This window comes from Episyrphus balteatus, chromosome 2 (assembly GCF_945859705.1).
Source record: "Episyrphus balteatus chromosome 2, idEpiBalt1.1, whole genome shotgun sequence".
Classification (NCBI taxonomy): Eukaryota; Metazoa; Arthropoda; class Insecta; order Diptera; family Syrphidae; genus Episyrphus; species Episyrphus balteatus.
Genome location: NC_079135.1, coordinates 113923951 through 113951736, shown reverse-complemented (window position 1 = coordinate 113951736; position 27786 = coordinate 113923951). Strand labels below are relative to the sequence as shown.

The 27786-nt window shown below is 33.0% G+C and overlaps 1 protein-coding gene across 4 annotated transcripts; it reads right to left on the bottom strand.

Annotated features, from left to right (window-relative positions):
* Nucleotides 1-750: 750 nt before the first annotated feature.
* On the bottom strand, nucleotides 751-27786 carry LOC129911145 (E3 ubiquitin-protein ligase UBR1). Of its 4 annotated transcripts, none has more exons than XM_055988834.1 (8): nucleotides 27683-27786; nucleotides 26317-26752; nucleotides 11635-11652; nucleotides 8489-8823; nucleotides 6286-8426; nucleotides 6112-6223; nucleotides 5918-6046; nucleotides 751-3314 (listed from the first exon to the last, which is right to left on the bottom strand). In XM_055988834.1, exons 2-8 carry the CDS (start codon nucleotides 26492-26494, stop codon nucleotides 858-860), a joined length of 5370 nt encoding a protein of 1789 aa, XP_055844809.1. In that variant the 5' UTR covers nucleotides 26495-26752; nucleotides 27683-27786; the 3' UTR covers nucleotides 751-857. The 4 variants fall into 4 exon arrangements, with proteins under 4 accessions (XP_055844809.1, XP_055844810.1, XP_055844811.1 ...); XM_055988835.1 differs by having other exon boundaries at nucleotides 27307-27749; XM_055988836.1 differs by having other exon boundaries at nucleotides 27592-27749.

Sequence of the window (27786 nt, the reverse complement as noted above, 5' to 3'; positions counted from 1 at the left end):
TTATGTATATTTCTTTTTAAACTTTTTTGTTGTTGTATTTTTTTCTGTTTTTTTGTTATTTTAGTAATATTTCAAACTTCAAACACATTTTGATCACTTATTCAAATAATAACATTTACTTTTTTTTAAATATATATTATATAATTTTATGTATATTTATATTTTTTTTTCTTTTTTTTTCTCAATACATCATAATAAATTTTTATCAATGAATCTTGAATTTTTTTGTTTTGTTTTTCTTTTATATAATAAACTTAACTTAATTTCAAGTATAATATACTTAAGGATTCATCTTTAAGAGTACCTTTTTTTATTTGTTTTTAGTCGTCACTAACTTGTGTGATGGAACCTTTTGAGGAAAGGATCGAAAGGAAATATAATAGAATAGTTATAGGTAATAGAGAAGGTCAAGCGCAATGGAAGGACATACACATTCGCAGCGCAAAACACTTTGTTGTTTACATTTTTTAATTTTATTGTGCAACGACTTTTTGTAAAATAAGAGGGCATCTCTACAAATATTCTTTTGTAATCGTCTACGATGGCATTTATTTTTATATATCTTTTTTTTGGGTTAAAAACTCGATTCTTCAGGATGTGCATATAAGCTTATTTTTATTGCACGCGATTTTTTCTTTTTTTTTTTAATTTATTTATTATTGTATCGTGTGCATAACGAAATTTACATTTTTGATATTAATTTTTTTTTAGTTCATCCATAACAAAATAGCGACAAAAAAACTATTTTAAAAAATTAAAAAAAAAAAAACAATTTTAATATTAGTTTAAATGAAAAACAAACGACTTATGATTCTCCTCCTCACTCGACGAATGAAGCGAGTTGCGGCCAGTCGTGACTACATGTCGTACCATTGATGTGATGTTATGGACGTTGTCTCATTTAGACGAGCAATTTCTTCATGTAGCCCATGACCCAACCAAAGCAGGTGTATCTTGCGATAACGCTCTGTACACAGAGTTAGCGGATTGCCACGTCTCAGACCGGCATCTGTTTCACCATATTCATCCAAGTAAGGTGGTTGAATGAAACAGCCTTTATTGCGACCCAAATAGACAATCTGGCAATCTCGTATACGCAGAAACACGCCTATTTCTGCACCACAATAATGAGCGTGATAGGTGCATGCGCCAACAATACGAGTTGGCTCCAGCTCTGGCTGGCAGCAGTACGACTGTCCGCATAGGATGTCACCACAAACCAGACACATGGTGGGTGTTTTCATTTCTTCACGTTCGTTGTTGGGACACGTGAGCTCCGACACACTGTTTATTAGATCACTATAGTCGTCTGGAAGTGCCACCAAGCTGGGCACTGGCAACGTGCACGGTACAACAGGTAAATATGTAGTCGTTGTGGTGTATTCTTCAATTTGTGGATGGGAAGCAAAGTTTTCTGCGATGCGGGCGTATGGCCGTTTACTGTCGAAATATGTTTCGACAGATGTACTGAGGCCTAGATAGCTGCACATATTGGCAAAAGTGTCACTGTCCGGTTCTAGGAACTCGTCTGTGAATTCTACATCGGTAACGAAATGGAAGAATAGACAGGCGCAACGTAAGAATTGCCTCGATTCGACCCGAATATGTTCTAGCAAGGAGCGCAGAGTGCGCTGTGAGATTTCTTGTGTGGGATTCTTTCGTTGCCGCAAATTGAAGCGCTGATAGAAGTTCTTTAAGTCTTCAGAAACCTCTGCTGTTGTGGGGGTATTCTGTGATGCAGATGGTGATGATGTTGAAGTTGAAGCAGCTTCTTCATCTTCTTTTGACTCCTGCTCTTCTTCGTCAATATCCATGAAGGTTTGGTCCTCCTCATTGAAGAGTAAAACGGCTTTCACCAAATTTGCAATAAACAGATGCTGCAGGACGTAAAATTCAAAGAAACTACCGCAAGTAATGGCTTTTTTGCCATCATAAGCGTACATCATACTTGGTACTGATAAAATCACAGATAAAAGCATCTCGAAACAATTCCACTGAAGCACTGGTGTGCCCTTTTGCTTGAATAAGGTTTCGAGAATTTTTCGCAGAGGATTTAGAATATTATTCAAGTCCTCGGCATCGACATTGCCAGCACGAAGACAGCTAGCGCGTATCAGACCACTCAAGCAACTGCTGTGACGGATGGACATTTCACTCTTGAAAGGCTTTGAAGTGGCTCGCAAGTATACTTCCAAAGCCTGTATTGTATAGCTACAAGTGTGCCATAGTTTTGGCAACTCTTCGTTTTTATTTAAGTCAAAGGGGGTATGGGCAAACTTTCTCAAGCTTTCGGTGAAGCGATCCGCAAAGGAAGCCCATTCTTTTGTTATTTCCAAACCTTGTTGAGGAGCACAGAGTTTTTTGAAGTTATCAATGTTAACGTTCTGTTGCGATAGAATTTCCTCCATATTTGGATACATAAACCAGTCAGAGTCTTTTGGTGTGTCATCATCGGCACTTGCACCGCTAGGAGAAGAAGCTGTTGGCACTGTTGTGACGATTTCTGTAAACGCTGCCATTACATCGAACCAACTGTCAAAGGGTATCACGTCATCACCAGTGTGTATCACAGGACTGATTGAGAATTTCGAAATGGGAGCTGTTAATGGGAGAACAGCATTGCTAACACATCTACAATAGGGACATTGAAAGTCTGAATTATTTCTGAGAAGATAATATCCTTGACGATTACGAGTTGGACGACGCATTTCTTTGGATTCTTCATTCGAATAGTATTCATTCCAGCAAGTATCGTGCATCACATGACCACAACTACTAGTGTATATTGAATTGGGTGCATCTCCAGTAGGTGGGAGAACTTTACTCTTTTGAATATAAGCTGAATAAACTAAACAAGGTCCATCCTTGGTAACAGTGCAATCTTCAAAACAGAGAATGCATTTGAAAGTTTTGTCAACGGGTTGTTGCATACGTCTATCGTAACCCAAACAAGCTAAGGATCTGTATGCTACAGCTCCTTCTTCAAATTCGCTACGATCACGATCTGTTTGCCAGTCCATGGATGAGTCATCATCATCTTTTACGGCTTCAAGTTTTTCAAACATCTCTGCATTGGATTTCATGAAATTTCTTTGGGCGTTCATCATTTGAGCGAGAATTTTGGATTGACGCTGAGCAGCTAGGCGGGAACGTTCTTCTTTTTCCTGCTTTTCAGCTTCAGCTGTAGTCATTGGCTCTAGATCGGCATCTTCGTCGGCAGGTGTTTCCATTGCCTCCTCAGCAGCGGCTTCTTTTGGTTGGAGTTCTTTGAACTTCTTCAATGTCCACAATATAAAGTCACGGTGTGATTCAACCTGGAAGATATCAAACACAAAAGAAAATAATGCACATATCGCAAAGGCATATAAGTTACAATACAATGAAGTGCATTTCATGACACATTGAAGTCGGTAGTCACATGTAATTTTTGTTGTTCTATTCTAAGATTCTTTATGACCAGCTGTACTGCTTTCGTAATAATATAACGAAAATCTGCACCTAGCAATTTAAAATAACACTTAAGACCTTTTCATAAAGGTAGCGGGTATGGTTGGGGCTTAGCAAAGAATCTCCTGTGTGCCAGTATCGAAAACTTGGGAAAGTGTTATCGAATATTTTTCCAAAATTTCTAGAATTATGGAATTGTTGAAAAGATATGCGTTTTGTGATTTTCACAAGCACCAAAACAGCTTTTGTTTTTGGGTACGGATTTGAATAAAAATGTCGGCTATCTGACGAATTGCAATGAACAATGACGACAGAGCTCTGGGTTCGGATCTAGACCTCCACCACTTTAAAAACATTTTTATTTAAGGGCGCTGCCTCTTGGGAAGAATTGACAAAGCCTCCAAGAGTACCATCGTCATGAAAAAGTGCATCTTCGCTTAGTCGTTCATACTCGGTGGTAAAAAGTAGGTTGTTTACATTCTTGCAAATAAATTACACACACACAAATATGATAGAAGTGTTACTAGGCCTTTGCTCCTTCATGGAATGGCGTGCCACAAATTTATTTTTTTTTAAACCATCGGGGACCATGTTAAATAAAATGTTTATCAAATTTAAAAACGAGAATAACAGGCAAACATGCAGAGGACCCTGTTAAAAAAAAGTGGCACAATGTGGATAGAGAAAAAGGCGAAGCATTTATTTCTGTTATGAAAAAGGAGGACATCACATCTAGGCAAATAACATCAGACTGAGCCTTACGACACACAATAACATCTAAGAGGTTTCCACAAAGCGTGCATTAAATTTCCGCCAGGCAGTACCGCTGCTACGAACAATACTGATCCCGGACCGATTAGAAATGATCTGATCTGAGCTGGGGACTAGCAAAGTAATGCACAACGTTAAACGAAGATTTAGAATCGCTGGTTGGAACGTTGGAAGTATGAGCGGCCGAATCTGTGAATGGGAAGAGATGATGAAGAGAAGGCGAGTGGATATCTTATGCGTCCAAGATACCATAAGGCGAAACATTCAAAACAGAGCCCGTTTCTTGGACCTAAAGACAAAAGATAGACAGAGCAGGGCAGAAACGGAACTGGTTTCATCCTTGCGGAAAAGCTACTCGGAAACGTTTTGGCTATTTGGAAGTTCTGTGAATAATTTGTCTAAAATTGGTCATGCAAGGAAAGGTGAGGAATATTGTCAGTGTGCTAATGCATCAGTATACTAATGCTCTTCAAAATGGATGTCAGCAGGAAGAAAAAATACATTCTGGCTAGACTTTTACAACTTCATTAAAAACATACAAAAAATTGAGCTTTTGTTTTGCATGTTGTGCTAGTTGATTTTGAAAAGGCCTCGATAGACAACCACAAGATCTGATATGGGTTTCCCTGAGACAGCGAGACGTTCGAGAAATCTACTGGCGGATGATCATGAACAAGTACGAGCAAATTAAAAACGAAGGTACGATGCCAAAGTTGGTGTCTACCAGGAAGCGCCTAGAGTCCTTTGCAATTTATCACAGTCCTAGACTTTCTGCTTGAAAGAAAAGTGACGGTCTAAAGTGAATCAGTTATTCTTTGCTAATAGATCCATCATAACTGAAAATCCTTGCAACGAGTACTTAATTTTTAAGTGGATGTCCTCAAGAGAAGTGGGTACCGCATAAGCTCGAAAAACATAATAAATTTATGCTGTCCATTTTCCGATCCAGGCGTCCCTGTTTCGGACATTGATCAACAGTGAAGCATCTTGTGATTATGACATCAACCATCGCATAAGTGTAGAATAGATGAAGGGGCGATAAAACTTGGCAATTTTTTGTGAACGAAAAATGCCCCTGAACTGAAAGTAAAGCTCTATACTGCAGTTGTTCGTCCAACACTTACAAATGGTTCACAATGTTGGATAATGTACAAAACATATGACAGCAGTAGTAACAAAGTTTAATCAAATCAGAGGAATCCGAGGAAGCCTTCACTTTTCACAATTCAAAACCTTGAGGACTGTCGACATTTCTTGAGTAGGTAGGGGAGTGTATCATGACTGTCGTCGATAATGGATAAAAAAAAAGACAAAACTATCAACTTAAGTTGTACTTTCATATACAAAGAAGATTCTTTAGAAACTTAGTTAAATAAGACATATCATAAAAAGATTAAACACAAACACGGTAAAAATAAATGCATCAGAAACAGACAAATAACAAAACCAGGAAACTTGCCAAAGTTTGACGATGTCAACCTGGTGAGTTCCATAGGAGAAGCCTTAGGATCAAAAATTTTAGTTTGGAAAACTGTGACCCTATAGCATAAAAAAGGAAAAAAAAACGTTGGTTCTTCTCAATCTCAAGATAATAAATGAAAAGCCGAATGAAATCTATTTTTTTGATGTTTCGATTATTGTTGGAATCTTAAAGTATGAAGTATGAAATGAAGTGAAGAAAATATTCATAGGAACTTACCCTTGCACTGTGGGAAAGCTTCTCGAGTGATGGCAAAATATCAAATCTTTGCGATCGCTCATAAAACTGCAGGAAAGGATAGTTGCCGGATGCTTCTTCTTGCAGGGCATATCCAATCAAATGAAGAACCTTTAATTGAAAGAGATCATAATTTGCCTCATTATTAATTTCACAAAAATATAAGTGCTGCAAACCTTTTGCAAATGATTGTCAGTGAAACTAGATGATTTGAGATCTAGAGCTCGATTAAAAACAGTTGACATAATAGTCATCATCACATCACATTGAAGGAGATTCGCAATTGAGCTAAAGTAAAAAATATAAATCAGTTAGCGAATGAACTATTTTTATGCCAATAAAATACTTACATAAATCCATCAGTAAGCTTAGGAAGTAATGGCGGTGGACAACAAACCAGCAATTCTTTTGATTTCCTACGTGCCCTTTGGTTCTCTTCCGATTTTGATTTCTCCTCTTTTGTGTAATGATAAAAGTACATATTATAATCGTCATAGAATTCATCTTTCAACACATAAACACCCTTCGAATCGGTCTTCATGGGTTTTTTGAAATCTGCCAAAACTTCAGTCACATGTTCTAAAATTATTTCATTATTCGAATCTAATAGAGCTCTATTCAATTCGGAGTGCGAATAAGACTTAATGCACAACAACTGAATAATTTCTTTCTTTATACGATCAGCATCGGTTACATTGGCAATGCCTGGAACATAACGTTCACCAATAATCACAATCAACATCTCCAAAAACTCATCAATCATTGATAGTTGCCTAATAAAGTCATCATCAGTAGAACTAAGATTATTTGATTCATAATCTGCTTGTATCCACTCCAAAAGATTGAATTTATTTAACAAATGAATCAGATATTGATTGCTCTCGATGAGTGCTGCTCCAATTTGCAACCCAACTATATCTCGGTCGAGCATTTCTGAACGACAACGCACATTACGGTAAAAGTATAGTTGGTGTAGGAGGGAATAACCATTACGACGCCACATTCCCGAGTTCACCTGAGCAATCATTGCCTGAGTGCAAAGGATAGGTTCCATAATTTCCTCTGGTGTTCGACCACCAGTTGTAAAGGCATTATCAAAAGTGATTCCATATTTGCCCAAATGAAGGTATATTCCAGCATAGAATCGTGACAAAGGTAGGTGAATCGAAACAGGACGAGATGATACATCGTACATCATACATTTGGCGACATGATCGTTAACTGATTGCTCTTCAATTTTGCTAGTATTTAAATTAAAACCGTTATTCATCAAATGACGCATTGTCATCTGATAGACTTTAAGCAAAATCTCCCGATCACTGGCACACCAATCTAGCACTAGGGAAATTGTGTTGGCCAACTTAATGTGCAAGTTGAAAGCGCATTCCCATTCGGGCTCGTAGTCCATATGTTGGCCAGTCTGCCGGGTTACTGATTCCATGCCCTGCATCACATTCAATAATCGCAAAAGTACCTTAACACCTTCTAGGAAGCCCTCTCGCAACTCTGGAGTCCATACTTCTGGCTTGAAGCTAAGAATATAACGCATATCGTAGAGAATATATGCAGCACGCTTAAACTGCCCCGAAATGGCCATATTCCTTGCAAAGTGCAGAGTCTTATTTTGCACATACATATCGATGGACTCATGATAGAAGGTATGAAGTAGTTTGTGGAAAATTCCCTCAACAGCAATGAGATAATGCGCGATACTGGGTACCGTAAATAGCTGAACACTCAATGACACAATAGAAAACGAATGATCATGATCATCACGAATGAAATCTTGAACAATTGTGGCATAGTGCTTGGAAAATTCTTGGGCGAGGGCCATTTTATTATCGTATTCCATTAACATGCCCGAAATGAGCAGTCTGTGCCAGCAACTGCGGGCGGTTTTCCATAGCTTCACATCGTATTCTAGAATGTGACCAATGTTGTAGGTGGTAGTTTTGTCGCTTATCACAGTGGCAAATATTGCTCGGAAAGTTAGATGTTTCATGAGGAACTCCTGGAACCACGTCAACAGTTGGATGGCAAATTGTTGGCACGAAACAGCCCGTCTATGTAGGACTGACACACGTAACGATTGATTTGCCCTACTATTGCTGGTAGTTGCTCCAATCTGCACTGATTGCTTCTCGATGGACTCTTTTAACTGACGACATGCGGCAAATGTTTCACAACGAACCACAGCACGACCTTCACGGTCTATACTCGCCACAATGTCCATTGCATCTTTTTGCCGACACTTGACAATTTTGGTCAGAGTTTGGATAACCTGACCGAAAGTGTGACTCTCGTCGTTGTACAGAACTGTGCAGAATATACGATCGTCTTCATTGCCATCGTCTAGACATTCCAGACTAGCAATCGATTCGATTTCAAATATATTCATGCAGAATTGAATGATCGCACGAAAAGCGATGTCACAACGGCCTTTTATGGCATCCGTTATAATTGGACTCTCAGCTGGCAGGCCTTTGTTTCTCTACAAGAAAAGAAAACTGAATTTAGACTAGTTTTTAGTAGAAAAACAAACATTTTCCTTACATAATGTTCATCACAGTAATGGTCTTTTTTCCATGCTTCCTCATCACCGCAATCACAACATCCACCACCACCAGATGTGGACATTTTGTACTTGTGATACCTGTGTGAGGATTGCTTGAAGCAGTTCACACACAGAACACATGTGAGATCCATGCCACATTCCCGACAACAGTAGGTTGGTTCTCCATTTTTGAAAACTTTACCACACACGGCAGCGGTGTTACCTTCTTTCTGGAGCTTATCCAAAATTGTTTCAGGATTATCCCCGAGTATGAATTCGAGCAGGACGTCTATGATACCTGCTTTGGCACCGGCTTCGTTGAATGAACATCGCACTAGAAAATAAAAGCAGAATTTATATCATTTGCATGAGTTTCAGGAAGCTGTAGTTAAGTTATATTTGAGTTTATGTCAAAAAAGCAATGAATATGGATATAGTGTAGCGGATTTGTTCTTTCTGAGACGTAATGAATTTGATTAGCGTCAGTGAAGCAAAAGTAATTGAAATTTTAGTATTATTAAATATTTAAAAAAAAAACCTTATAAAATTGATATAAAATGTACAATAACAGTAGAAATGATTGTTAAAAAAATTATTACGTCGTTTTTCATTTACAGTTAAGACTTCTAGGTTTCTATATGGCATTGGTGGATCTTAACTCAACTAACTCTAAACCGAGAACCCCGCAACGAACAAAATTTCCTATGATTTCATTATCCACGTATAAAACCGTAACGTAAATATTCTTTCTATAAAATCAACGCAGAGGTCACCATTTCCATATTGACTCGGTGAACATGAGTTACTACGATCACGATGTGTTTAGATTACAGCGTCAAAGGGAGTGGTTCTCCCACATTTAGGGATCCATTCCTCGAGGTTGAGCCTACTATTGCTGGCTTAATGATGCTGAATGATATACATGAAATATTCAAATCTTAAAGACGAAACATCGGCTTGGGTGGATGGCGGCTTTATCACAAATATTGGAAAGGAAGGCATTCTTGTCTGAATGACCGCAAGAGAAGTACTCGATTCCCACAAGCCTATATTTACAAGGGAACTTGCCGAAGATCGCTCAGAACTTTTGATGACTGTTTTTCCAGCAATTTTTCGCAGGACCCACCTACGACATCATGTATTATGAACAAATGAAATCTTTTTTAGGTTCAACGAAAAGTGCGGCTACTGATGTGCTGAATTTTATAAGGATTTTACAAGACCAAAGGATGCAGGCAAGGGCAAAAAGTTATGAGTCCATGCTGAAAACTAGAATCAGAACTGGAGTGAGATCACGTTCCAAACAGGAGACAACACAGAAAAAATCTATCTAAGGGTACCACCGTTATAGAATAGAAGTCCTGTCAAGTCAACCAACAATTCGCAGTTAGTTCAAATAAAAAGCTGATGGTGCGGATAGTCACATGATCAAGAATATTTATAACATTTAACAATAGTACAGAACAATAATTTCCCTTTGGCATTAATATTAAAACGATGGACTGTCAAGCCGAAAGTTCTGTGTTACAATCGAGTCTAGAGTAAACACCATTTCAAGTAATGCATTTTGCGAGAAATTGACAAAGTGAAAATGAAAATTTTTGATAACAAATAACACGCACATAACCCACAAGAATGTTTGAGAGTACAATAAAATAGTTGACTGTTCTAAATTCTTACCATTTAAACGGGAAAAGTAGACAATTTTGTTAGAATCACTTTGGGAAATTACGGACACTTAATAGGGCATTCCATGAAAAGTGGTTATTTTTTATTTGAAGACAAAACAGTAATAGATGGGATTTGTTGCAATGTAAAATTTCTTTTAAGGCAAGTAATATTTCTCAAGACATAACTAGTGTTTGCGAACTTTACTCCGAAAATGATATTCCGCCAGACAAACTTTTCTACAAGTTTTGACTGAGAATAAACGCTTAAACTTGGTTGTTTAAATGTATGCAAATGACGCAACATTATGTATCTAATTTGCAGTAACTATATTATTTGTTACCTTAGACTTTTGGGCGCTTCATTCCATCCGTTTAGACTTTAGCACGATGTACAAAAGGTGGATGCACAGCCGCACAGAGCTACGGACGGCATGACGAAAGCCACTTTTTTAACTTCTCAATCATAGGAATGTTAAGTTTTGATTATTTGATTTGATTCGAAATTTTTTTGCGCAATATAATACTTGTCCTAAAGAAGTAAAGAGCAAGTAAAAATCTAAACAAAAGTATTAAAAAACAAATTGCAGAAAATGTTTTCTTTTTTTAAATTTAGTTTTATTAGAAATCCACTTTTTTTTAATTTTAAACATGCATGGTCTTAGCAATGAAAAAAAATTTAATTTAAAAATAAAAAAAGAAAACAACAAAAAGAACGATTTTATGATTTTTTTTTTTGTTGTATAAGCAAAATTTGTATTTAACAATTTTAAACATTCTTAATTAAGCAACTTTAAATGTAAGAGCAAACAGAGTTTGAAAAAGCATAATTCGCAGAGTTTGCAAGAATTTTTAGTCGTTCTGAGATGAAAAAAAATTCTCTGGTTTCGCACATCAATTTAATACTTTCGCTAAATTCTGTGCTTGTTTTCTTTAGTCAGGGTAACAAATATTAAAACTAGAACAAGCAAATAAAACAATGCGAACAAAGAATAAGACGTCTTCAAAATTTGAATCCAGATTGAGAGGAGTTAATCGTATACGAATTCGAGAGAAGGGTTCCCAATATAACTTTTTTCCAGAATAGTTGTTTTCCGTTTTACTTTCATTATGCCTATTTTCGTTAATAATGAGGAAAAAGCGAAAAGAAAGAAAATTTTTTAAGAATCTTTTTATAACATGATAAATGTTGATTACTGGAAAATACTTTAAACTTTTAGCAAAATTTTCATAAAAAAATATCCCAATCATGAGACCCTGAGTGTATGTGTGTATGTGTATTATTAAAAAAAAAAAACACCTTTAGTGCACTGTTAGTCAAGCTGGTGATATTATTTATTTAATGATATTTTGGAACCTTTGTTAATTTAAAAATTCTAAAACAAAGGCATGGTAGCGTATATGTATGACATCAATGAGTCAAATGAATTAAAACAAGCAATAACAAAAATAACAACGTAAAATCGAATAATACTCACGGCTTTCTCTAGTTGAGTCTGAAATGCAAACAAAACGTATACATAAATATTACAAAGAGGGAAACAAAAATTAAACAAAAAAAAAAAAATACAAACAAAAAACAAAATTATTATAATAATTATTATGGACATTTTTGGAGCTTGTCTACATTAATTCGATCACGTCAGAAATTTCATGAAATTTCAATGCGAAACAAAAAAAAAAATAATACATATTTCAATAAAATTCAATTCTATCATGGATCTGAACATGGATTTACCTGAAGGTAGGTTAATGTTTTAAAAATCTACTTTTTTCTGTATACTTCAACTTTGTAAAAATTTAATAGTTCAAAAATGTACTTTCAATAGGAAACTAACGAAAGGTTAATAATTTTTATTTTTTTATATACAATGTGTCCCAAAATTTTACGTCGAAACGAAAACGATAGATAGGGTAGGTGGTGACAGTTACCAGAAAAATAATAAAAAAAATCGCAGCCATATACATATGTATGTATGTATGTATTTTGTGAGTTATGGGCATTCGAAAAAATATCGAAAAAATGGTCACCCTGTGACGGTTTTTCAAGTGCCGTGACTACAAATTTTAAATTTTCTCAATTTTTTTCTTTTGCTACCGAATAACCCTTGAAAAACCCTGCTACCAAATGCATTCAAAAATTTTAACCTTAAGAAGAAGAAGAAGAAGAAGGTACGCAGTGTTTTACGGTCGCCATTTCCGGCCAAAAGACCAAAAGGATAGATTTTTCTACTATTTTCATTGATAAACCTTTGCTAAAACGTAGTCTACCAACTATTACTTTAAGAGAATTAATTAAACTTCGGGTTGGGTTCGATATCCCGCTTTTAAAATCCCGTTTTTCATAATCCCGCTTTTTCAAAAAATTTGTATCTCACTTATTTATGGAATATTCTCAACAATGTTCAACAATGTTGTACCATTTTAAAACGAGAATTGAACTTACCAACTTTTGAGGTAACTTGCCGAAACATCGTAGTGCATTTTTTTACACTACGGTTCATTGAATTAAGGTCATGTAAATTTTTTTAGTATTTAGTTGGACATTGCATTTGGTAGCAGAGTTATTCAAGGTTCCGTAGCAAAAGAAAAAATTGAGAAAACTTAAGATTTGGTAACTGTCACCACCTACCCTATCTACAGTTTTCGTTTCGACGTTAAATTTTGGGACACCCTGTATATGTACATTTGTACATATTTCCTTTTTATTGACAAAAACTTCGGTTCTTTCCGGATGGAAGTAAAATAAATGTGTTAAGATAAATTAATAAATAAAACAAGTTTGTGAGATCATTTTCAATGATGCAACTTTGATCATTCATTACAACATAATGATCCCTTCTTTGCATCTTGATGTAGCCATGTAAAACAGGTGTAAAAAAAACTTCCTGTCTGTATGAAAGGCAGAATTTCTGGGAAATAAAAAAGTGGGTGTTTAAGACAAAAGAAAAGATGACTAAAGAAAAGAAGACAAAAATAAGTTTTGGGTTTATTTTTATTGGTAATATACTTAAATGTAGGTCGATACATTTCAGCATCCAAAAATCTCAATATTCGAATTTATAAAATATCACTTTGCCTTTATTTTTGAACATGGATGTATTCAATATATGTAGGTTTATGGCCAGTTTTACATGTCTGCACGGTATTTCCAAATCAAGTTCTCTAGCTACTTTGAACTAAATTCTTATTTCAAGAAACCAATCTCATTTTCGACACTCTCTTGTCTCTCATTTTAAATAAGACCATACATTTCAAATCCATTGCTGTAATAACAGATTGACTAGTTCGTCAAGAACAAAATTTTCAGTCATTGGCAAATCTACGATATGAATGGATTTTGTGATTAGGCAAAATGTTTACCCAAAAACAGCTAACCCCACTTTAATAAATTGGTATGAGTAAAAAAAAACAGAAAAACGTGTTATTTCAAGGCCGTAATACCGGAACCCAAAGTTTCATTGACAAATTCAAAACAACTGCTGAAATATTATGTAGTTGATTTAATTGCACTAGTTAAATTAAATGTAGGTATCTGCACACACACATAATTGAACTTATCAGTTAAAATGAGAATAACAACTATAAAAAACCCCTTTTTTATAATATACAAAAAAAAATTTAAATCAAACATAACTTTTGTCTAGTGGCACACATTTCGTGCCAACTACAATAAACAGATAAAAACAGCAATATCATTGATTTGCATTAGCACGCGCAATGGTTTAAATTAATTGTTTGAAAACAATATGCAAATAAAGTTTACCACAGTAAAGTGACCTTTTTATATTAGTGGAGGAGCTTTGTTTGTATGTCTGTATCATTCATAGGGTAAATAATTCATGCTGACAGTACTCAGCATGAATTTTGATAAAAGGTTTCAAAATAAAAAAATATTATGTATGTATTTTCATTACACCGATCTAATTGAAAAGATATCTGAGGATTTGAGATTTTAACTTTTTGAAAATAAATCACACTCCAACTCCATAGAGATTCTATACCACATAAGTTTGTTTTTATAAAGAATTATTAGAGTCCAATAACAGGTTATTTTACACTATGTCCATGTACGTACATTGACATTCATATACAATACATGCATATTATTTATATGAAGGTCATTCTAGATAAATAGTTACATGTCACTTTGGTCGTGCCTCTAAGTTTTTTTTTTTTATTTTAACAAAAAATAACAATCTCTTGTGTTCCCATGCTAAGCTATCAAGCGAAGTTAATGTATGGAAGTGAATATGTTGACACTAATTAAAATTTGAGCTTAGGATCTAATTTACTCAAGAGACAGATAACAAAAATTAAGTGTTCGATTATAATTAACAAGTTTCAAAATTAACTATAGATTTACAATTACTTTACAACTAAGATGTAGATATATTAGATTCTGGGATGGTATTCGACGCGACATTTTGGAACTTTAATGTTGGTACATCAAAATGTCGAACACTCCTTAATACGAAAAACAAAAAAATTGTGGCATAAAACACTCAATAGCCACTTTTTTATTAAATGTATTAAAAGTTTGTTCAAGTTATTGAGGGTTTTTGTTTTATTTCTACTTAAACTTAAAACATCTACTGGTTCGAATTAGAGCTGTAGCAAATCGTATGCATTCGTTACTAAAATGCGGGTATTTGCTTCAGTAACGAGTAACGAAACGTTACTTTCTAAACGATATCGTTACTCGTATGTTTCGTTACTGGGGTCTGAAGTAACGAAACATACGGGATACGAAACAAACGAGTAACGACCCCATTCCAATTTCCAAACTCTCTTTTTCTCTCATTATTATAATCATTCTGTTCTCTTTCTTTCCAAATTTCTTTAATGCTTGGAAAGTATTTAACATTGCCTACTGATTACTAGGTAAACAAAAAAAATGACCTCGATTATATTCCTTTGGGTTTTTTTTAATAATTTTTAAACCAAAAACTTCCTCATTTCTAAATAAGTTATCATTGCCAATTCGTCAAAAACGTTTCAAGTAAAATAAAGTTGGACATCTTCTATAAAAGCCAACAGGAAACCTGACTTTATCATAGATAAGCAAGAATTTTGTAGGTTAAATTTAAAAATATTTAAATTCTAAGGTACCTACTGTACAATGTACAAAAAACTCTATTTCGATGACAGGAAGTTTAATGATGCTTTTCGATTCTATAAGCATTGTCTAGCTTGCAAATAATTCTCAACTGATCTTACCATAACGATTGAAGACAATTAAGCCTCTACTCTTACTTCTGACAAAAAAATTATTGAAAGTCACTAAGTCTTGATTCTCCAATAGCTGTTTTTTTTTTTATTTATTACTTTGTTAAGGATTCGTAAAATTTTTCCGTTGGCCAACTCTTCCATCATTCAACAACTTGCACTTAAGGTTTTACTTCATTTTCAGTTAATTATTGACTCTATTTTGTATGGAGTTAAAATCTATACAGATACTCTTTGAATACAATAACTTATATCTTTTAATTTTGTAATTATCCATTAGCAAAAAAAATAATCTGCTTTAATAGAAAAAAAATATAAACCTTGTGTATTCAGTTCTCTTAATTAGTGCTCCTCTTTTTGTCTTTTTATTAAAGACAATTACCTTTGTTTAATTTAAAATACAGACAAGCATTTGTCGAGGATTTTCCGCCATCGGAAATAGATTCACATTTTCATCCACAATGCAATAATAACAAAAGTAACTTGACAAAACAATCGCACACCTATGAATACATTGGAAATGACGTCATTATCACAACAGCTTTGTGGTTGTTAGCCACATTATTGCAATGAAGCAAGCTCACTGCACCGCAAAGATCATCGACTAGTTGTATCTAGTCTTTTTTTTTTTTGTTTTATTTTTGTTTGCTTCATTTTTATAAATAAAAGTTGTGTACCAACATTCGATTTGAGTCATCAAACATTATCAGTTATGTACATATTTTAGGAGCACACCACATTCAGTTGGTAGCCTTATAACCATATGATTTTTGCAACAACTAACAAAACCGATCTGGTATAATTTATGGTTTTCAAAAAAACATGTTTTTTTTTTAATAATAATTGTGTGTAAAATTTTATTGTTTTTGTGTTTTGCGAGAAAATAAAAATGAATTTCTTCATGTTATTTTGTGACTTTTATGTGCAAAAAGGTTTAAGAAAAGAACGAATCTAGTTCATACAAATCACCTTGCAACAGACAAAATTATATTTTTTCGTATCTTTAGTAATTTTATTTTTATTTTTCCATGCAACAACTGTGTGGAGGTCAATGAATTATTTTCTTTTCTCCATTCGTGAAAGAAATGAAAGTCATCTTGAATTCATTATACGGCACAACGGAGGCGCCTATTTACGTGTTTATTATATTGGCTTTTTTTTGTTGTATTTTTCCTCATGTTTCAACTCTGGAAAGTCTTAAATTTATTTTTATTCTTCAAGATGAAAAAAATAATAATTTCCTTTTTTATAATTTGTTTTTGTTTGACTTGGTAAAATTGGTGCAATTTTACCAAGTAATGTAGAAATTCCGTAGGAACAACTTTTTTTCCTTAAATAATAGTTTAAAACTTAAATTCGGTTTCAATCTGATTTTAAATTACAATTTGATTATTACACACTGACCAAAAAAGGAAACCCCTTATTAAGAAGAAACAAAAAAAAAACTCAGATAAAAGGATATTCCTTATATCTATAAATTTAAATTAGAAGATATTTCATGGCATATGCCGTCAAAGTATTTTTGTAGCTTTCCAAATAGGTTAAACTGATGATATGGAGCAAAAACCTTTTCTGAGGTCAGACGCAAACTTTAAACCTACTGGCACTAGAGCCTGAAATCTGCTATGTAAATCAGTACAGTTATCAATTGATCAGAAAATTGCAACTTGAAGTATTCACTAAACTAATTTTGATATAAAACTTGGAATTATTCAAAAAGCCTTATGCATTAAAAGTATAAACCAGTTTGGATATGCATAAAATGTGGATAGAAATAGTTCATACTTTTACTTTTTAAGATTGGTTGAATCACGTAGAGTGAATGAATGTTGACGCTCTAACTCATCTTCAACGGTTAAGCAGCAGGTTCAAGAAATAGAGAGAGATTTAATTTCCGGTTAAGCCACCAAGTTGAAAATATCTCCAAGAACTTGAAGAACGAAATTGAAGACAGTTAACCCTCCATGGAGTTACCATTGATGTATCGGATGGGCTAAGAGTTACTACTACCAATTCAATTACGGAACATTCGATAGTTCGAGTCTCCCTCTCCAATCCGTTTCTCTCCGGCCAACGAGGCAAGGGTATATCCCGACTCAGGACAGCACGACTTTGTACACCCCGACTCAGACAGCCCAACTCAATGCATAGCGCGACTCAAGATAGTCGGACTGATCGCAACCCGACTTAGGTAGGCGTTCCACAAATACGAAACCAACAATTTTTCTTGTCGCCTTTAACGCGAGGATCGGAAAGAAAGATATTTTCGTTCGACGATCGCAAATTAGAAACGCGAAACTTGACTGAATATTTAGTCTTTAATGTTTCGTGAATTTGCCCATTGTAAAGCGGGCATGACTGTAATCGATAAAGGAGAAGAAGAATCTTCAAAGATGTCATTCAATTTATTAAACACAATTCGTTAGTGTTTGAAGTTAAATGATTTGGTATTACTCCAATCAATAAAACTCTGTCAACAGAGATGATGAATCATTCATTAAGTGTATTCAAAATACTTCGGAAAACTTGATAAGTGTTTTAAAATACCTGAGTATTAATAAAAGATGAGTTTCAGTTAGCACAATAACATCATGAGGAACTGTTAATATTTTTATGACCGTTGTCCTTAGTCCATTAACATATAGGGTAATACATAAATTAGTAATTTTAGCCACTTCGACGAGAATGTTCCATTGTGCCTATCGATAATAGTAATCTAAGGACTGCCAGTGCTGGAATGCACCTTGAATTGTTAGCGCCACTTATATAAATGGCAAGGGGATATGGGATGCACTTTTGTTAAACCCTGCTAAATGATGATTCAAATGAATGAAAAAGTTTTATTTATATCTGAAGTAAACTAGAACCGTTTCCAAAAGCCTGACATCAAATTTGCCATTAATTGACTAGTTTGCAAACGACTATTCTCTCATGACTGACTTATCCCCTCACATTTATATCGTTTTTTCCACTCAAGTTGACAAAAAGGTATGAAATTGTCTATAGAATGATTGTTTATTCATGTAGAAAGGTATCTAGATAGATATGTGGTTACTTAAAAAAATATCAAAACAAAATTAATCAATTAAAATGCAACTAACTTTTGCTTCAGGCATCCCAATTAAAAGAAAAAAATATATAAACTTTTTCTCTGCGTTTTTGTTTGCCTCTTTTGCCACCTTCGCTTTTTTTTATTTTTTTTTTTGGGTATCTATTGGTTGCGTCACCATCATCATCATAGACGTAGGTAGTTTGTCGTCGCGGCAAGTAGCAGTGAATAGAGTTTTTGTATAATATTGAATATCAAATCCCTTTCCATTTCATCATACATTTCGCAAGCAGGGTTGCCATGTCCTGAAGTACTTCGATAGCCCAACTAAAACATTTTTGTAGCCAAAAATCGGAGCCCAAATAGTAGCCCAACAATAAAAAAAAAAGTTTTTTATTTTATTTAAAAAAAAAAAAAAAAAAACAATAAAAAATAAAATTTAACATTATTCAATCGAAATCAGTCAGTTAAAATTCAACAAAGAGTCCAAAAACTTATTGGAATTATTTCACCTTTTATTTTCTAGTAAAAATATGGTGGTATGCTATGGAACCATTTGATGTTATGGATTATGGTACATCTACATATATTTAAAAATCAGATTGACTTTGGAGCGTTTTCATGAACAAATTTGCTTAACTTGCTTTACTTGCTTAGTCGTCACGAAAACACGGCTATTGTTACATTTATTGGTTATGTATTATTTAATTATTATCATTTAAAATGTGGTTGAAAAGTTTTTACATCAATTTGTTTAATGGTAGCATCGATATCGATACGCAAACGCACAGTTCTCTTAAGCAATGAGATACGCCAAATCTCCCAAAACAAATTCATATTCAATGTTTTTTACACTTCTGTTTAGAATTTGACGGAAATTGGAAGGAAAACTGAGTACGGTGGTCTTGAAGACGTGGCAGGTTTTACAAAAATGGATCCCAAAAGTAATGATTTGTTCGAAATGATTTCAGGATTTCAAATTTGTAAATTTTAAAATCGTACCTGATCCCTTTTTTGAGTTACGGGCATTATAAATGTATATACGCGGGAGGCCATTTTGACTTAGAATGGGAAAAAAATTTAACAAAAAACAAAAGCTCATTATAATGTCCTATATCTTTTTGGAAAGCTAAAATATAATACTTGAATTTGCTGTTTATTTGAAGTTGATTGAGTACCTAACTAGATTTTGAGAAATTTAATGTTAAATTCATAAATTTAAGAAAAAAATATTTTTTTTTCTTTAAGTTTATTTTATTCAAATTTTTTAAATAAAGGGTAAATTTTTTTTTTACACAAATCAATGCTCTCATTGATTTGAAGTCAAAAACAAAAAAACTGCATGTTTTTTCTTTAAGTTTATTTTATACAAATTTTTTAAATAAAGGGTAAATTTTTTTTTTACACAAATCAATGCTCTCATTGATTTGAAGTCAAAAACAAAAAAACTGCATGTTTATAATGTGGATTTCCATTTGAAACAGAGGTTTTGTAGCAAATCCAATGATCTCTTGTGGCAAATGGATATTATTATTTATTTTTATTCGTAACTGTGTGCGAGAAATTTTCCCATATAAAAAACCTGGGGCCCTATTCGCGCAAGAGTGATTTTTTTATGTGAGTTTTTCTCTGCCTTGTTTTTTTTAATAATTTTTAATTATTAAGAGGAATTCACTCTTGCGGAATTGGGCCCCTGGTCAAAAATTTACAAAAACAAATGTTCACGTAAGGCTAGGCGCACACATGCGATTTTGATCGCGCGATTATTCAGTCGCAAATCAGATGACAAGAATTTCAATGACTGTAGACACAATTTTCAAATTTTTAATCGCGGGAAGCATATGTGTTCACAGGCATTGAAATCCTTGTGATCCATTTTTGCGACTGAATAATCGCGCGACTGAAATCGCATATGTGCGCCTAGCCCAACTGTCAAATACTTCGGTGTGTGTGAAAAAGCGTGTGCAAATAAGTGTACATTAGGGCGGAGTGAAACTGCCCTTTTTTTCCTTTTTTTTTTTCTTCTTCTACATACCAGGGACGGGTGCCATTGGTCATCAAAAAAGAGCATACCAAATCTCAGCCCGATCAAAAAATATCTTGAGGGTTCACAACGCCCTTTAAAATTTACATGCTTGTTGGAAGTAATGTACTGGGAGCAATTTTCAAAAGAGATGGAGCAATGTGCCAAAAAGTTAGAGCGTGTAGGTTCGGTCGAGACAAGAAAAAAATCGTATGGGAGGAGGGTCTATTCCCTTTCGTTTAGCGGGGAGGGGCAATTTAAAAAAAAAAATTATTTAATTTGAAACAAAAAAATATTAAAAATCAACGGTTATACTTACAAAAACGTGCTATACCCTTTTGTAAAGCCAAAAACCTCGTCTTCAACAAAAATGTTTAATATGGCCATTTTCTGGCACAGTTTTTGAAAAATTAATTTTCGAAATCAAAATTTTGAAAAAAAAAAAATTCAAACTAAATTTTTTCAAAATTTTATGTAACTAAGTACTACTTAGGTTTTTAAAATTCGATGCTCTTATTTGTTTTTAAACAAAAACAGAAAACCGCATCCAAAAACATCTTGTCATTTTCGAGAAATTAACAAAAAACCAAAACTATTTTTGTCTAAGAAATTTCTTTATTTTTGGTTTTTACGTGGCTGGATTATGGGGGTTGGGGGTGCTCGCCGCCCATGGATTCTTGCAGAAAGGGCCTTAAGTCAATAAAATCGTAATTTTTAAATGAAAATTGAACAATAAATAATAATGTACATGTTTTTCGAATCAAAAAAACTGAGTAAAACAATAAAAACTCAAAAAATTCCATAAATCAACCTTTATGGTGTTTTCATTTCTTTCAAGTGACTTGTGAACCCTCTAAAACTTCTTTGATCGATCTGAAACTTTTTTCCTGTTATTTAAGTTCCAAATGGCACCCATCCTGGCTATGTAGAACAAAAACTAAGACAACTTTTTTTTTCACTCCACCCTAGTGTACATCTCTTTAAAAATCGAGATCTGAAAAATTTGATCTCAGATCAATAAAAAATGATCTCTTTTTGCAAATAGAATTTGAGATACCAGTATTTTCCAGTAATTTTTGACAGAATATCAAAAATAATTAAAAATAACACTGGTCGGCAACGAAAATGGAGCTTGAACCAAACCATACTTTTAAAGGACTTTTGTGTGCTGATTCCGAATATGAACTCAGAATTTCACTGGCACGTCAAGTTTTCGAAATATTTAAATATATACAGGTCAAAAACGCGTTTTTGTGGTACTTTTGACGTTGAATTTCGTAAGTCAAAAAATTCGAAAAAAATATTATTAATGCATACAATTCAGAAAATTCAGAGCTATCTTTTGGTATATTCAGTTCAACAATGTTGTTTTATGTTGTTTTGAACATTTTTCAGGAATGACGAAATTCAAGAGCTCGTATTGATAGATCCCATACAAAAACAAGAAACACAACATATTGTTTTTTTATTTCTAAAAAACTTGCAAAAATGACTTACGAGGTTATGAAGTTTAACCGTCGATATGCAATATTTAAAAGCCATATTTTATCGTCTTAAGGGGTAATAACACCTTGTAAACCATGAAATCGAGCGTCATATTCATCAGCGTATAAAACAAAGAAGATATATTATTTTCTTTTGATGTTTGTTTAGTATAATTTAGTACATTAATAGGTAACAGAATAGGCTAATGTTAAATTTTTTAATGATGTGAAATTTTTTAAATGACGGTGTAGTTCAGGATGATAGTAAAATCCTGTGCTCCCAATGGGCGACCAACTAACTTCTACAGTTTTTTACCGATTGGGCTGAAATTTTGTGTGGAGCTTAAAAATACTATTCTCTAGTGAAGTACGTAGGATTGAAATATTAATTTTTAGAGAAATTGCATTAGTTTGAAAAAATTATTTCATTTCAAAAATAAAATTCGTTGAAAAAAAGACCATAAAATCGTTAAATTTTAATATTTCAAAAAAATCCTACGTACTTCACTAGAGAATAGTATTTTTAAGCTCCACACAAAATTTCAGCCCAATCGGTAAAAAACTGTAGGAGTTAGTTGGTCGCCCGAAGGGAGCACAGGATTTTACTATCACCATGAACTACACCGCCATTTAAAAAATTTCACATCATTAAAAAATTTAACATTAGCCCATTAATATACTTTATTAAACTAAACAAACACCAAAAGAAAATAATATTTCTTCTTTGTTTTATACGCTGATGAAAATGACGCTCGATTTCGTGGTTTACAAGGTGTTATTACCCCTTAAATACGTTTATTTTTATTTTCAAAATTATTTCTTTCTAAAAGATATTTGGTATAGAAAGGTATGATATTTCAAAATCTTTGTGGTTAAGGTAACTTATGGTTTTTAAAGCAGATTTGAAGTAAATTTCAGTTTTTGACTCCTGATTCGGTTGAAAAAATAGCAAAATATTACGTAAAAATAATATTCTTAGATCAAATGTCAAAAAACATTTAATTTAAAATTAGTTTTTGGGACTTTATAGCTAAAATTGTGATGAGCAGAGCTCAAAAACTAGACGTGATGGAAAAAATCTGTAAACTGTTTTGAATTCAGCACACTCAAGTTTATTAAAATCACCTTACAGAGTTCTTGCTCCCGAATTTTTTTGTTTTTTTGCCGACCAGTGTAATTGATTTTTTGTGGCAAATGGAAACTCACATAAGTATCTTAGTTTTTTGAGATTCAAGGAAAGATGTATCTTTTCTTATTAAAAAAAAAATAGCCTCAAATCAAATGGAAAAAAAGGTCAAGCTAACACGCTGCTGATCAGGATGACTTCTTTTTTAAATTAACGCAAAAAGTCAACATGGATTCAAGAGAAATTTCTCTCACGATGAAAATCGAGAAAAGTATTTGTGGTCCCTGAGGACCTTAGCTGTCCTGAAGTGTATGAAAATGTGGGATATTTTTCTGTTATACGTAACATTATAAAGGCTTGGCCACACCCAAGGGTACATGCGGTAGCGGTACGAGTAATTGTAAGAAAAATTTCCACAGCTGAATTTTGATGTTCCAGTTTGGAATTTTTTTCATATAACTACCCGTACCGCTACCGCATGTACCCTTCGGTTTGGCCAAGCCTTAACTCTTACATTTCAATAATAGTCTTGAAATATACAGAACGTAATAAAAATAACTTAATAAAATATACAAATTAAAAAAAAAATTAAAAACTATAAAAATGACAAAAAAAAAACATTTAAAAAAAACACCAAAAACGAACAAAACAACAACAAAAAAGGAGCCACTACGTTCTTGGGGTTGGTTCTGATCCAGGCTAAGAGTGATTAGAACCTACAAATCTGCTGATTAAATAACCCTTTCACAAGTTGTTCCTAAGGAACAAATAAAACAAATATAAATGTACCTATCTTTTTTTTTTTCTATTTATGAAAAGTTCTTTAGATCTTTCCTCAAGGATTTGACTAAGAACTAAATAGAGCATTCAAATTTGGAAAAAGCTTGTACTTTGTAATTCAAATGAACTTAGGGCCATTTGAATCGGTGATTGTTAAAACCACATAAGTGACAAATTTTTTGTCATGATTTGATATTTGGATTATATAAAATTTCGAGGTTAAAATACGCATTTAGTGCTAAAACAACATATCTCTCCTGCCAATTTTGAAATTGAGTGTTAAAACACCTTAAGTACTTCATATTAATTTGTTTTTTTTTACATTCAACGCTGGAAAAACGAAGTAAGTAAACTGTTGTTTCTTACAGTTTTTCGATGAGTTAGTGTCAGTCAGTTGTTCGCGGTGATTCGAATGGAATTGCATCTTTCAAAATGTTCTTGTTAATAAATTAAATTGGTACCAAATGCAAAAAACTATATCTTAGGAAAAAGTTTTACTATGAATTTTTCTCTGCATTTAGATTAAGAATGTAAGATATTGCAATATTTGTATTGGTAATGCATCTTGCAATGTGTGAAGGACATATTGAATTTAATTTTTATTTTGAATATAAAATATGATGTTCTGTTATTTTCCCTGAGCCATTAGTTTCGAAATTTTGTTCTACAGTTTTCAAGCTATTAATACCAGCAAAGAATTGAAAATGGAAACTAAAAAAAAATTCGTAAATCTTGTCTTAAAGGCTTCTAGTTTGAGTTCTATTGGTTTGATATTCAAAATCAAGGTCTTTAAACTCAGGGGAAATTACAAACCATCTTATTTTTCACTTCAAATAAACATTAAAATTCAATGTGACAATCAATAAAAAGTGTTAAATGCAAAAATGCATTTTATACTATTTTGAAGTACCTACGTCACAATGATAAAACTTTTGCACAATATTAGTAAGACTTAACTACCTCCAAAAATAACAAATTCATTGCTGGCCGTGGAACGTCCACTTTCGCCTATTTGTTTAATGTTCTTGTTTTTTAATGTATGTATTAATAACATTGCTGAATTATGATGGTCTTTTATTCATTTCCATTAAAATTGCTAATACTTTGGATGTAAAATGAGTGTCAAAACAACATTATTTCCAAGTAATTAAGTGGTTTTGACTCGCAACAAAACGTTGGGTGTTAAAACAGCATATAAAAAATATTTATTTTTTGTTAAATCTTCTTTGATAAAGATATTTTTTTTAGAACTTTTAGTTAGTTTCAACTCCCAACAAAGCCTCTAAACCGAATTTAAAGCTAAAATTGTCAATGCGGCCGCGTCGTCAAAAATACAGAGTTTTTTGTCTCTCCTGAAAAAAAAAAATAAAAATGTTACTTATGTTGTTTTAACAATCACCGATTAATTTGCTTTGAACATAAGCTCTTATTCCCTACTTTTTCCTCTGCGTAAACTGTCAAGTAAGGATTTATGTGGCACTTAAATGCTTAAGTTTTGATTCAGCAAACGGGTCTAAAATACAAAAAAAATAATTCTTATAGGTCGTTTCAAATCAAAAGTCCCATGGAAAATTGAGCAAAAATAAAAAAAAAAAACTCATTCGCTTACTGGAAGGAAGCATTTATGAGGCAGCTGAACTTTTTCTAAAATTACGATAAAATAACAAAGAACAGTTCTTGATATCCCTATTTTAATTAATTGATCCGTCTGTGAGATTCACAGGGTTAGCCTCAGAAGCGGAGGCAAGTCTCGAGGGCTTGCATCACTCCATATCTATGGACCAGAAATGTCCAGTTTATATGATAGCAATTCATAACTTAAAATTCTATTCACATCTTTTCATTTGTATAATTGGGCAGTAAATATCTTATTTTTATTTTTCAATTATTTTGGAGTCGTCACCATAGAAATCTTTAATAAACAAATTCAGATTTTTCGTTTGTTTATTTTTTTTCTCTAGTATTTCTTTTATTCAAACAAGCATGATTTTTTGTTATTTTTGAGTTGATTTGTCGCAATGAGCCAATAAAATTGAGTTTTTTGTTTATTTGTTATCAATTTTATTGGAAGCGAGAAAATAAACTCAGAGTCAGGACTTTTGATTTGAAACGACCTATATTTCTCAAATGTTGACTTTGAAATTAAATTTCTCAAAAACTATTTTAGAAGTACATAGTAGTAAGAAGGTAGCCCAACCTGGCAACCCTGTTTGCAAGTAGTAGTAAAAAATCAATTAAACTCAATCCATACCATGAAATCCCACCCAAAAAACGCACAAAAATATAAGAAAACAAACTAAAAGAAAAGGTGTCTTAAGGGTATAAAAGTTTTGTTCTCTCAAAATAGTTTCTATTAGACACAAAATCAATGATATCCGACGTTAGTTTTTTTTTGGAAAAAGGAAAGTTGTGTAACAAGTCAATGTAGGTAATTATAATTGAAAACAAAAAAGAAAATAGAAAACTCACCTGCTTCAGCAACATATTCAAATTCAAAGTAATTCTTTGCTTCTTTGCGAAAGAACTCAATAAAATCCTGAGCAACAATTGTGCCAGCTTGATATTTAAGACGCCATTCCTTCAAAGGAGTCTCTGGGACTTCACGCGGCCGATTGCCATCCTCAAAATCCAATTCAAATTCAATCATATTATTGCTTTTGCTATATTGTTGTCTATCTTTGTTGTTTTTTTTTTTTTTTTGTTATTGTTTTGTTTATTGTTTGGGTTCTTCTGCGACTTTGTCTTAAACTTTATTTTTTACACAATTTTCTTGTTGTGTTTGTTTTCGTGTGTTTGATTAGCTAACAAAAACGTATTCAAGCTGTCGTCATGGGACAGGTCATGAATTTTCAATTGTTTTTCTTTTTTTTCTGTTTTATTTTTGTTACTATTTTTTTGCTATAATCTGGGTAAAGAGAGAGAAAAAGAAGAAGATAGAATGGGTTTGAAAATAGGGACTTTTCCAGACACACTAAAAAATGGGAAATGTCTCAAGAAAAAAAGGCAAAAACTCAAGAAACCAAGAAACAACGAGACTTCTTCTTTGGAGAGGTGAATGAAAATCTGTTTGGTTGTTCCACAAAAATACACTAGCCAATTGGAGAGATAAAAACAACAACAACAACAACAACAACAAAAAAAACACAAAACAATTGAGTTTAATCAGATTTTTTTCTACAAGAAACAAAAAAAAAATAAATAAAAATAAAAAAGAAGAAATGCAGGAATGCAAATTTGTGTGTTGGTTGCCTCAGCAGAAGCAAGTAGAGCCTGGTGCTGCTCTGAAGCTGAATGATGACTTGGTTCGTTGATGATGAAACTATTTGCTTTTCTTTCTTTTTTTTTTTGTGTATTCTTTTCTTTTGTGTTGTTTTTTTTTTTCTCTCTATTTTCCTATCTGCGCCGTGGATTTGTGTGAAAATTTTTCTTTTTAGGAGATTTTTTGAATTTTTCGTTCACCTCTGCATTTTGTTTAAGCGTTTTTTTTAACAAAACACAAACACTTTCACTTATATCACAATAATTATTATATATTTTTCAAAAGAAATATAAATGAAATCGCACGAGTTTTTTTTTTTTTTTTAATTTTTTATATCGAGATTTTTTTTTTCTTGTATGTTGGTTAGTTGCACACACACAGGATTGAACAAGTTAAATAATATATTTTTCTCGATTTGTTGGAGTTTATTTTTCTTGATTATTTTGTTGATATTTATTGTTAAGGGGTTTTTATATTATTATTACAAATAGATTTAAATTGCTTTTTTTTTTCTTCTTTATAAAATATATAAAATGTAGATCGCAATTTTTTATTTTATTTTTTCTATTTTTTTACTTTCTTATTCGCTGGCTGGCTGGACTGCATTCAGAGACAGAGCCAAGTTTCACAATTAGTGTAGAGAAAGAAATGTCAAAAGTTTCTCGAAAAATTAAACACTG

Coding starts and splice junctions, on each gene's coding strand:
- LOC129911145 (XM_055988834.1), bottom strand. CDS start 26,494: ATGATTGAATTTGAATTGGATTTTGAGGATGGCAATCGGCCGCGTGAA. Junction 6,224..6,285: donor AAGCTTACTGATGGATTTAT/GTAAGTATTTTA, acceptor TTTTTACTTTAG/CTCAATTGCGAATCTCCTTC. Junction 6,047..6,111: donor CTGACAATCATTTGCAAAAG/GTTTGCAGCACT, acceptor TTTCAATTAAAG/GTTCTTCATTTGATTGGATA.